The sequence below is a fragment of the Cheilinus undulatus genome, linkage group 18, assembly GCF_018320785.1.
Source record: "Cheilinus undulatus linkage group 18, ASM1832078v1, whole genome shotgun sequence".
NCBI classification, from domain to species: Eukaryota; Metazoa; Chordata; class Actinopteri; order Labriformes; family Labridae; genus Cheilinus; species Cheilinus undulatus.
Window position 1 is genome coordinate 5,825,221 of NC_054882.1, and position 12,714 is coordinate 5,837,934.

The 12,714-nt window shown below is 40.5% G+C and overlaps 1 protein-coding gene across 2 annotated transcripts in view; it reads left to right on the plus strand.

Annotated features, from left to right (window-relative positions):
* Window positions 1-12,714, plus strand: part of wdr32 (WD repeat domain 32) — a 23,530-nt gene continuing 10,816 nt past the window's right edge. Inside the window, exons 1-7 of one of the 2 annotated variants that reach the window (XR_005993281.1) lie at window positions 1-666; window positions 2,754-2,867; window positions 3,169-3,366; window positions 6,364-6,566; window positions 6,720-6,800; window positions 6,884-7,029; window positions 8,278-11,101. Coding sequence is in view for 1 of the 2 variants with exons in the window: in XM_041812205.1 (XP_041668139.1) it covers window positions 218-666; window positions 2,754-2,867; window positions 3,169-3,366; window positions 6,364-6,566; window positions 6,720-6,800; window positions 6,884-7,029; window positions 8,278-8,649 (1,563 nt within the window). In the remaining variant the exon portion in view is untranslated. Of the gene's footprint in view, window positions 667-2,753; window positions 2,868-3,168; window positions 3,367-6,363; window positions 6,567-6,719; window positions 6,801-6,883; window positions 7,030-8,277; window positions 12,337-12,714 lie in introns of those variants that run through there. The other variant, XM_041812205.1, reaches the window with a different exon arrangement.

A 12,714-nucleotide genomic window follows, 5' to 3' on the forward strand; every position in this document is an offset into this window, starting at 1 on the left:
TAGTTTGACGCGCGGCGATAAGGCGCTGCCAAGTCTGACAACAAAATATACGTTACATTAGCAGCAAAATACCCACTGCCATGGTTTCTTAAACTGGTGGAGGAATACACGGTTTAATGTCTGATAGGTGACCGGAAACGGACGACTTAACGCTGTCGGGCTGAGACGCTGCTCCCCGGAAAAATAGCCGCGCTGAGTGGACGCTGGAGAGGCTACAATGAGCTCGGAGCACCAGAGCGACAGCGAGGACGCCGACGAGTCGCGGGACAGGCCCAACAGCAGCAGCGACAAAGAGGAAGACCCCGACATCGACGACTCGGACGTAGAGGATGACACCCCTCGAACTGGCTCTCCTTCTCGAACGGAGCGTAGCGCGACGGGGTCTCCGGCGTCCCACGACCAGACGCCATCCTCCTGTCGACCGTCCGCCGCCGCGACGCAGACAGGGAGCGGCGGGGGCTCCAGCAGCGACGGTAGAAGGGTTAACAGTCTGTTTTCATGGCTCCAGAGCAGGACGATAAGACGAGGAGTGTTTGTTGACCCAGCCAGGGATAACTTCAGGACAATGACTAGTTTATACTGCTCTATGAATCCGGCTGTGGAGTCTGTCAACCTGAGCACGCAGACCCACGGAGCTGTGTTCAATCTGGAGTACTCCCCGGATGGGTAAGCGTTCCTTTTACAACAAAAATCCCCCCGAAATCAATGCATTCATAGATTATGAATAAGGTTATTTGGTGGTCTGGGAAGTGCTTGAAATGCATGATGAAATCAGTGGTTTTAAACATGTGGGTTGAGGCCCTAAAGGGGTCGTGGAGCTCTTGATAATGTGGCAAAAATCTATGATGTTGATAGGTCCAAAGAATCTGTTTTTCTTATAATCTCCAGAAACCATCCAATTGCTCATTAAGGAGTTGGTGGTGGATCTTAAGGAAGAATCAGATAAGAACACATACAGAACCCTAAAGGTCACCTCACATTGCCTGACTTGCACAGTTTTGTTTGTTTACCTTTAATCACAACCAAAACAAGTCCATTGAATGTCTCAGATTAAAACCCTGAAATCTTGCCAGATCCACTCCCAGCGAGCAGAACTAACGGGTTCATGCAGGGTTTAAAGCCTCAGGTGCTCAGACAGCAGATGTAGGAGTAAATCCTGCAGCCAAACTAGGTCAAGCTGTGTCCAGTCTGGGTCAGATGTAATTATGTCACAACAGGACTCGACACTCTTACCTCCCACTCAGTGTTATTTGTTTGGGGAAAATTCAGATAAACACATTTTAACCTGCTCCGCCGTAGGGCCTTAACAAGAAAGCTGGTCTAAACTTATGTCACAGTTTTGATTATCTTTTACATTAAACCAGTTGGCTTCTAAAGAACATATGGTAAAAATAAAGTGGTATTTGCTTGCTGATGAATGAGTATCTAAGTAATAGTTAACCAAAGAACAAATCATTATCTAACAGCCAATTAACCCAGACAAAAATGGCTTAGCTGCTGGGAAACAAAGGAGGAACTGAAGCAAAAAGTATTATGCACCCATAAGTGGGCTCAACTAACCTTTCAAAGTCGAAGGATTGGCCATACTCCATGTCTTCCATCAGGAAAATCCATCTTGAAAAGCTCCAGTCCATATCTTTTGTACTGTACCGGAAGGTAGAGTCAGAGTTTGGTGTAAATAACATAAAGCATGACTCCATCCTGGCTTGTATCAATGGTTCAGGTGGTGGTGGTGTAAAGGTGTGGGGGATATTATCTTGACACATTTGTGTCCCTTAGTGCCAGTTGAGCATCGTTTAAATGCCACAGCCTACCTGAGTATTGTTGCGAACCATGTCTATCCATGCCAAGTAGTTTCAACCTACACAGGGTCTTCATCAGCCCTGATGAAGACCCTGTGTAGGTCAAAACTGGTTAGCATTTACTGTGATTTTATTGTATTTAATAGACATGCCCTGAGCTTTAAATGCTTTTTAACTCAATCCTTGACTCGAGTGAGTGTGGCTGAAAATAGCCCTAGTGGCTTCTCCTTTTTTTGACAAGTTACTCTTCAAGAGCACCTGGCTTTTACCTGGAGTTTACCACACAATGAGAGCACATGGTACATCCCTCCATTTCCTGAGGGAATTTTACCTTGCAAAGCAGATGGATATGCCCGTTTCTGTGTTTCTTACTGGCAAGTCCATCTTGCAATGCTCCCATCTGAACCGTTTGGGCCCATTAGAAAGTGACTAGACCAATCAGCGACGAGGGGCAGTATTTTCGGGTGCAGCAGAGTCGTGACGCATGCAAGCAGTGAGAAGAGGCCAGTGCAATTATGGCGCAAGACATTTGCGTGGATGCTGCAACTGCTGCTAACTGGATATTTTCCCTTTTTAAGACCATTCTCTGTAAACCCTAGAGATGGTTGTGTGTGAAAAGGAGTTTCTGAAATATTTAGACCAGCCTGTCTTGAACAACAACAATGCCACATTCAAAATCCAATAGAAAATGCAACCCCTGCACCAGTGTAGACCTGTAAGTGTTCATGTGATTACATAACAGCATATTATTTATGCGTCTATGATCTTCATGATGCATTTTTTGAGAATGTGTTAAGTATGGTCTGTGTTGTGTGTATCCCATCTTAGATTTAGCCCAAATGTTTCATATGTGTTGAAAAGTCTACTGTTGAAAATGTGTAACCTTGCCAAATAAATCCCCTCTTTCCTCCTATCGTATGTTAAATGTTCCTGATTTGTGTTTCTGTCCAGGTCTGTGCTGACTGTGGCCTGTGAGCAGACCGAGGTCCTGCTGTTTGATCCCATCTCATCCAGACACATCAAAACCCTGACGGAGGCCCACGAGGACTGTGTCAATAACATAAGGTGCAGTATTTCCTTCATGGTAAATCATAAAGGGAGGGTTTGAAGCAAGTGCGTCTTAAAAAGGAAACTGAAAGACTGAGAGTGATGAAGCTAAAAGTAATAAAAACCTTCAGGATGGAGCATTGTTCCTTAAATCACCTTTATTGTTGGTCAGTGTGCAGTGGGATGCTGCTCTTCTGTTGTGATAATAAATTGCAGAGGCCAATAAAAACACACTTAAATGAATCAAACTGCTGACTGTCTGGAGTCATGTCTGCAGAAAGTTGATAAAAATGTTTCCCTGGCTCTCTGTGCCCTGCAGGTTTTTGGACAATCGTTTGTTTGCCACCTGCTCAGACGACACTACGATTGCATTATGGGACCTCCGAAAGCTGAACTCAAAGGTGTGCTCGCTGCACGGCCATGCTAGTTGGGTGAAGAACATCGAGTACGACACAAACACACGTCTCCTTGTCACATCAGGGTTCGATGGAAACGTGATCACGTGGGACACCAACAGGTTTGTGTTTGGGCTGAGCAGCCTGTTCTTAATAATAATTAATTCAGGCCTGTAGACACCCAAAGAAAAACGTACACCTCCTCACCGAGTCAGTGCACCCTTAAACATAAATATCACAAACCTTTACCAGCATAATAAATAATTTTTCATCTCCTGAGTACTTTAATAGTTAGTACTTTAATAATAGAAAGTTAGTACTTTACACCTCTAAATAGACCTCTATGCTGCAATTATCATCAGAAATTTTTTCCATGCACTGAGAATGATCCCTATAATTTACAAAAAAAGGGGTGGAGGGGATCAATATTACAAATTATCCAGTCCTGCTGACCTCCTAGCATCTAGCTTTATCAAACCAGATGAAGGGAGAGAAGTCTAGAGGAGTTTGTACTGAGCTAAGAGGCTAGTTGAGCCCTTTAAACTTATAAATAACTCCTCATCTTGACACAAACATGTTTAAATAAAACAGTAATGTACTATCCAACAAATAAACTTTGTGGGGTTTAAGACCAAGTCACAATGTGTCGTTCACGAACAAGCTACAATGCCTCTTTAATGTGGGCCACTTTAGCTAGCTGCCTTTTGAGTACCAGTGTCCTTTCCTTCGTCCTTTGTAGGTATTTAATCCACATTTAAAAATACAAACTGTTGACAAATAAAGAGCCAATTGGGAGCCATAAAACTAGTTTTGCTAAGCTGAGCAAGATGATCTGGATCTCTTAAGAGATTTTTCCTGTCACAACTAGCTTGACTGAAACGGATCATACACAAGCTTTGTGTGACACTGCTTATCCACACTTTAGACTGAGGCTTTTAAAAATTCCTGCCTGTTGCCATTACTCCATGAGTTTTTAAAACTGTATTTATTCTTTATCCAAACATTTCACTACTTTTGGGACACAAAAGTGGCTTTAGAATTAAGAATGTTTGTATTATTACACTTTGAACGTTTGGCATAGTTGCAAACAGCTCATACATGGCCTTTTTGGTAGTTTTCCTATGTAGACATCACTTCTTGTTCCCCTAAAAGAGCTCTAAGATAAGATAGATGAGATAAGATATTTCTTTATTAGTCCCACAAGGGAAAAGTCCAAATTTACAGCAGCAAGAGTGGTATAAACAAAGCACACAAGAGAGTAAAAAAAAAACACATATAGTCAGTACAATGAATAATACAAAATAGGAAATCTAAAAATGTAAGTTTCCAAAACAAAAAAAATTGAAAAATTATAAATAGTATAGCTCTTTCTGCTGCATGATGTCATTTGAAAAAAAAAAACCTGCATGTATTTATGGAATTGAACTAAAAATAATTTCACAGGTCAGGATGAAAAAAAGGAAAAAGATATTTCTGTGCCTCTCCTCTGCTCTTTAGCTGTCTGTGACAGACATTAACATTAACGTGTTTGTTTTAATGAGATTATAAGAGGATTTAGTAAGCATATTTGCAGGCAGCAGAGGTAGAGGCTGTGACAGAGGGCTGAGCATTGCACTTGCAGTGCCACTTAAATGTAGAGAAAATCCTGCTCCTTTGTGTCGCATTGTGGCTGTGTTGTTAAATTCATTAGTATAACCACTGTGAAAGAGTCAGAAAATAACATTCAGCATCACTGCTTTGTTTGTTTCCCTCTCTCTTCCTGGATTCTCTCATTTCCTTCACTGCCTCCTCATTTGTCTGTGTGATTGTCCCACTAATAAGATTTTGGTCGGATGAGAACTTGGTGACCAACCGGGTGAAGGCTGTCAGCTCTTAACTAACTTAAAAGTTGTTCTTGGGTACCATTTGTCAAATACTTCATTGTGATTTAAAGCTGTTTTGAACATTTGTTTTGCATGCTTTAACCTTGTTTCACTTTTAACTGTATAGACAACACAGGCACACAGACTCTGATCCAAAAACACTGAAATTTGTGAATTAAGAAGTACATCAAATGATACAGAGCATGTGAACTCTATAATTTTAGTTTTACTGAAGGAAACTATATAAATCCTGAGTTTGTGATGTTTAACACTCACCTCAGTGGCCTCCTGCTCTCACAGTGATGGAAAACAAGGACACAACTGCTCGGTAATGTCTTGTTTCTCCATAAAATAATCTCAGACAACCCAGTAGACGAATCAAAAGTTATGTGAATCTTTTTATATTAATCATTCGCTATTTTACTGTCCCCTTTTGCTATTTTCATTTACTTTTCCATCTGTAGCAAATTCTTCTTCCTGTGTATAAGCCAACCTAGAGCTCCTATAAGGTGGAAACGTTGTCAGAATAACTGGGCATCAGTGAGTTGATTTGTACATGCACTCCTGCACATTATGTAATACATATCTAAATATATCTAATTCATCATCAGTCTTATTTCACACCCTCTTTGATTTACTCATCCTCAATTTAGAAATTTGTCTGACAGCCATGTCAAAACACAGAGACACACGTGTAAACACACACATCCACTAAGAAAATCTCCACCTTGGGAGGACAGAGGCTCAGATTCATCATGGGAAGAGGAAACGGTCAAATATCTCAGGCTTTGGACGTGGTGATTTTTGAACAGAAGTGCTGCCAGTAAATGGAAGGAAGTGATTTCTTTACCTCATGTTTGTCATGATTCAATCACTTTAACAGCCTTGATTAATTGTTGTGTTTATGTCATTCTGAATCAGGTGCAAGACATAAAACTGTAATCATAAATCACTGACTTTTCATCAGTCCGGTTTCTTCCATCCATACATCAAATAACACCTGCACATTTACAGCTAGGTAATGTAGAAAGTAAATGGTCTTTTGGCTGTAATAAAACCCTGAAACTTTAATTGTCTTCTCTTAAAGGTTGAACCTAAAACTCCTAAGTTCCTTTGACTCCAGAGAAGCATTTTCTCAAACAGGATGTTGTCTTGAAGCTGTTCCACCTAGAATTAAAACAATTTTATTCAAAGTAAGTTATTTAAAACACTTCTAGCCTTACTGTGCATATTCATGCAATTGTTCTTCTCCCACAGGTTTACAGAGGACGGCTGCCCACACAAAAAGTTCTTCCACACACGATATTTAATGAGGATGCGCCTGACCCCCGACTGCTCCAAGATGCTCATCTCCACCTCCTCTGGTTACCTGCTCATCCTCCACGACCTGGACCTCACTCAGTCCCTGGAGGTGGGCAGCTACCGCATGCTGCGAGCCCGGCGGACTCCCCTCAGCTCAGGTCAGATAAAAGTGTCACTGTTTTTGTCTCTCATCTAGGGCACTTCCCCTCTTTCTTCTGCTTTGTTTTTATTTTTTCCACTTTTTCAGTTACTCTGTGCTTTCACAATTACACCTCAGCAATATTTACCATACATTTTGACTGTGTTTGTAGATGGAGGCACATCAACGTCCAGATCAGCTGGAACTCCTCGCCAAGGAAATGACTCCAGCAAGATCCATCCTCACAGAGAAGGTCAGAGACCGTGTAGATTTTGAACTAATATGAGCTAAGTTTCTCTTCTGTTTGTAACATAGAACTGTCCTGTGTTCCCACAGGACTTTCACCCAGGAACAGCTTGGAGGTTTTGACTCCAGAGATTCCCGGTGAAAGAGACAGAGGGAACTGCATCACCTCCCTGCAGCTCCACCCCAAAGGCTGGGCCACGCTCATAAGGTGCTCCAGCAACATGGATGACCAGGAGGTGAGCGCCTTTGGCTGCAGATGCATCATTTTTCTGTAGCATATAGTTGGGATAGGTCTCAGTCAGTTTTGCACATCTGGACACTGAAATTTTACTCCATTCTCTTTTGCAAAAACAACTCAAGCTCTGTCCAGGTTGCTGGAAAATAAATCTTCTCCTAGGCCATAGTTCTCTTGCAGAATGAATAAGATTGTCCTCCAGGATTTTCCTATATTTTGCTGCATTCATTTTACCCTCTACCTTTACAAGCCCTCCAGGGCCAGCTGCTGAGAAGCATCGCCACAGCATGATGCTGCCACCACCGTGCTTCGCAGTGGGGATTGTGTGTTGCTATGACGTGCAGTGTTTGGTGTCTGCCAAACATAGCGTCTTGTCTGATGGCCAAAAAAAAAGCTCCATTTTGGACTCATCAGACCAAAGAAATTTCTTCCACTTGACCATGGAGTCTCTCATGTGCTTTTTGGTGAACTCTATTCCAGATTGAATCTGAGTTTTCTTCAACAGTAGCTTTCTCTTTGCCAATATCCCATAAAGCTTTGACTGGAGAAGAACTCGGCCAACAGTTGTCTGCAGAGTCTCTCCCATCTCAACTGCTGAAGCTGGGAACTCCTTCAGAGTAGACATAGGTGTCCTGGTGGACTCTCTCACTAGTCTCCTTCTTGCATGCTCGCTTAGTTTGAGAGGACGGCCTGATCTAGGCAGATTTACACATGTGCCATATTCCTTCCATTTCTTGGATTCAACCGAACTCGGGAGGATGCTTGGAGTGTTCCTTTGTCTTCATGGTGTAATGGTAGCCGGGAATACTGATTAACCAGTGATTGGACTTTCCAGACACAGGTGTCTTTATACTACAACCACTTGAGACACTTTCACTGCACTCAGGTGATCCCTATTTCACTAACTGTGAGACTGCTAGCACCAGTTGGCTGGGCCTCTGTTGAATTAGATCTGTCACTTTAAAGGGGAAGAATATAATATTATGTTGCTTCCTGGATTAAAAAGATTGACAGAAAGAATTTTCAAAATGTCAACAGATGATTGGAATGCTGAAATTTACTGGACCCAGAGCCATCGAAAGAGTGAATGGGCACTGTTGAGCTCTATACTTTCTCCACCACTGCTCAATACAAGTAGAAAGCGGTGGAACTCCACCCATAACGTGTTTCCATCATCAACTCCATCATGACTAAGTCATGATATTAACATCCAGCCTGTCTTCATTTCTTGTCCTCTCTCTCTCTCCAGTGGACGTGCGTATACGAGTTCCAGGAGGGAGCACCCACACGCCCGCTAGTCTCTCCTCGCTGCTCCCTCCGCCTAACCCACTACATTGAGGAGGCCAACGTGGGCCGGGGCTACATCAAAGAGTTGTGCTTCAGCCCGGACGGACGACTCATCTGCTCCCCGTACGGTTATGGCGTCCGCCTGCTGGCCTTCGATGAGAGCTGCGGTGAGCTGGCCGACTGCATGCCCGTCCAGACCAGCTGCCTCAGAGAGATCCGCTCCATCTACTCCCACAGTGACGTGGTGCTCACCACAAAGTTCTCCCCCACTCACTGCCAGCTGGCCTCGGGCTGTCTCAGTGGACGGGTTGCTCTTTATCAGCCTAAATTTTAGAAACCAGAGCTGCTAGAGAACGATGCACTGCATAGCTGGGTGAAGAAGTGCTGTTCAGGATAAACTCCACATACTAATCGATAATCTTTAACACTCCTTTCACATAAAAAACACAGATTTCTGCTAAGAAAAGACCAGATTTAGAGTCAGTTCATCCCTATTGGGCTTTATGGCATTCCAGCCTGGAATTTCAAGAAACTTATTTCAGTTTTTGCCTTTTTTTAATGCAAAAGCTGTCAAAAAATACGTTGGATTCACAATTTTTCACCTTAAGTTAAATGGTTGCACCTAATTTTAGATTGGAGGGTTGCACGGTGAAGAAATGGAGCTTTGTATTGTTTTATTTGTAAATAATTGTGAATCATGAATATAGGATTTCCCCTTCTCTCACTTTAACAATTTAACAACCCCAATAAAATCTGTTTTAGTTTGACAAAACAGAAAAGTTCACTGGGGTGAGTATATCTGCAAGGCACTGTACTTTAAAGTAAAGCTTTTTTGATATCGATTGGTTTGAATAATGAAAGTTAAATATTTGAATCTTTAGAGAGCTCTAATATCTCCCAGCATTTGTTTTAAAGTGTTGAGGCAGATTAAATGGACAAGATTTACTATATGCAGATATTCAAAGAACAAAAAATTATCTTATTCTAAGACTCTTTTACAGACTGTCTGTACTGAGAACTCCACCCATTTGGCATCTGAAAGAGATAAACCTTAGAAATATTTCAAGTACTACTTCACCCAGGTGTGCAGCTGTGAAGCAGACATACTTTACCCATGTTTGGATGGAAATTGTCATCTGAAAGGAGCTGAAAAAAAGATTACCTCAGATTTGGCCTGATGGAAAAAGCTGCAGAAGATGAAGAGTAGATCTGCTTTGAGGCTGCAAAACTGGGCAAACAACACTCTTATCCATACCGAGAAAGGGGTTGAAGCCCAAATGCAACATGGCATCACTGAAAAACAACCTCTGCACTCCATCAGTGTGTCTTTTCATATTAAGGATTAATAATGTCTGTCTCTATAGCAGTCGAAAACTTTGACTTTTTAAAGACCTGACACATCCAGGTGCTCTCTCTGGAAAAGAAAAACACTACAAGTGCAACAAACAGACTGAATCCTAAAACTTTTGTTGTTTGCGCTGTCTTGTTCGTTTGAAACGGCGTCCTCCGCTGCGGATCGTTTTGCTCTCCGATCTGCTCATGCCTTCTTCATGGGTGCTGCTTCTCTGCTCATACAATCTAAACTTTGTCCCCTCAGATCTCCAAGGACCTCAACGCCAACACCTTTTACCCAAGCTTTCTGTTTCCAGCACCACCGTGTTTCCACTTTCATGGTCTTTGATGGTTAAGGTTTTTAGTGGTTTTAGTGGTGTATTTATGATGGCACTACCCGTTCACGGTGTTTGAGTTCATAATCATGAAGGCAGCTTAAGGTCTAGTAAAAAGTGTCATTACCTATCACTGTTTGTTTTTAATCTTAAGCTGTATGAACACATTAAAATCCAGCCTCTGTCAGTATCTCAGTTTTAAAGAGAGGATGTTTTAACTATCATAATTTCATACTTTTGCATTAAGAAACACTCCCTAAAAGATAAGGCTGGCATTATCATGTATTATTTAAAAATATACATTATGATCCTTTAAAAGTTTACCCTTGTAGATTGTAGCAAAACAGTGAAGTTTATACGGACTACTTTTAGCAGCGGAGAGATACACAGTTAGTGTTCCATTTACAATTAATCAATTTTTAAGGTGTTGTTTGACAATGATTCAGTCCCAACATGGGGAAAGACATATCAATACCAGCAACACTATTTATCAGAAAAACAATTCACAATTTGTTTTGTCTTTTCCTGGAATTTACTAATTTAAAATACATAAAGTCAGTGCCAGCCTTGTCTTTTTTTACAGTGGTCTTGTTGACTCCTCGGGCAACTGTTTTTTGGCAGTTCAAGTTGCCTCAGCATATCCGGGTAAATCTTAATAAGAAGGTATTGTTGCCAAGTTTGACTTGTTTGTAACTTGTTTGGTTGGTGTTTGAATAGAGAGTTTATCCACTTCAGTGTTGGATTTTTTTCACTAAGACATATCACACCCATTTTTACATTTTAACTATTTCTTGCAGGTTTTTTTTTTTTTACTCTGTAAGGTAATAGATTGCTTTGACTGTTTAAGAATGGGCAATGCTTTTGTGTTATAACCAGTGTAGTATAGCTGTATTAAGGGCCAAGCACATGTGGATAATACACCTTAATGTAAACAGATTACAGTACATAATAACTGACAACAGAATAGATCTTAGGTTAACATATGATAGACATAGCATATACTTCTATGCATAACAGCCTTTATAAAGATTCTCCTTTTCTTATTTATGTGCAGGTGATGTGTGTGAAGCTGTAAGATGCCAAAATGTGGTCTCATTTCAAGTGAGCTGAGATCTTGAGGTCAGTATCTACTAGAGTGGATTTAAAAGTGTTGCAAAAGCTTGAATTTTTTAAGAACTTAATGACGTTTTAGGAAAATTAACATTATCGCTTCCTTGACAAAGATTAGACTAAAATAAGTACCATAGATCCAAGATCCATGAAGCAAGAGATCCATGAAGCAAGATAACGGTGATCTGGTTAAATAAGCCTGGATAATCACAAAGAATGAACAAGGGCGAACTAATGTTCTTACTTAGCCCAACTTTTTCAACCACCATCTATAAAACTTGAAAATAAACTCTACATCTAATTTAACTGTATGTTAAACAATAAAAACAGAATTTCAGATCGAAATTCTGTCATTTCATGTTGATTTTGTACCAGACTATTTCCTGGATGGGATTAGTTATGTCCCAGAATCAACCAAATTGCACCCATTTTAAACATAACAACACAACAGCTAATTTTCTTGTTTAGCTTTGTTTTTGGTTGATATTAAATAACCCAGTTACAATGTAATGTTGATTTATCTCACATCTGGTAAAAGGGTTTTGGTTCAGTATGAATATTGGATAAATATTTCCATGAAGGCCAAACGCTTATAATTTGATAAGGACATTGCTATTCTTGGGTTATAAATGGAAAATGTGTGTATTTATTTTTCTTAGCTCCCAACAAGGTCCTGTGTGTACTATAACCGTTGTTTTTTTAACACTTTGTACCTCAGTTAACACCTCAAAATGTGTATATTTCCCTTTTACTTTAGCTCAGGCAACTCTATCTGAAAAAACTGATTCTTCCCATTACAGATGAATAGTATTATAAACTGTAAAATTTGTTGTGACTTCTCCTGTAGTTGACTGAGCTAAAGGTAAAAGCACAGAAAGCTGCACAGTCAAAGCTACAATTTTGTGTCATTCATGTTCAGAGGCTCTCTGGAGAAAAGTGTCTTATTTGCCATTTTTATAAAAGGTATAACACCTACAAAACCAGGTTGATTATTGTAAATTTTCTTTTGGGTCACTCCTGTTTTTTGGTTTAACTTGTGTTCTGTTTGAATGGAATGTTCTCAGTAGATCTGGTTTTTACCTGTGCACTCACCTGAACTGATCACAGCTGGGGGACAATGAGAGAAAAGAAACAAACATGTTGGATTGGTTTAAGTGTCTCCTTACAGGCTATACACAGCAAGTTCTCCTTGCAATGATACTAAAATGGTACTTATTATCACTGAAATAAAATGAAAGCTTCTTTTGCAATGCTGATTGGTGTTTGTTGATGTGTTTTATAGTTTGTTCATAATCTGTTTTTAACTCCACATGTAGTGCTGATCTTTGTCCACCAGATGGCAATCATTGACCTGGGGAAATGTTCTTAAATTAGAGTTTATGATGGTTGAAAGTTCAACTTGTTCTGGAAAAATGGGCAAAAGCACTTACTTGTAGTACAATTTCTTCCATTTTTATGGCTAAAATAAGAAAAATAGTCCAGACAGGCATTTTGAGGCTTAGGTTTTAAAGGGTTAAGGTGATGAAGGGTGGAGATTGAGGCATTTTCAGAACTGGTTCATAACTTGTAGATGTACACAACATATAAAGAGTCCACTTTTCTTCACTTCTAGTAAAGTATTG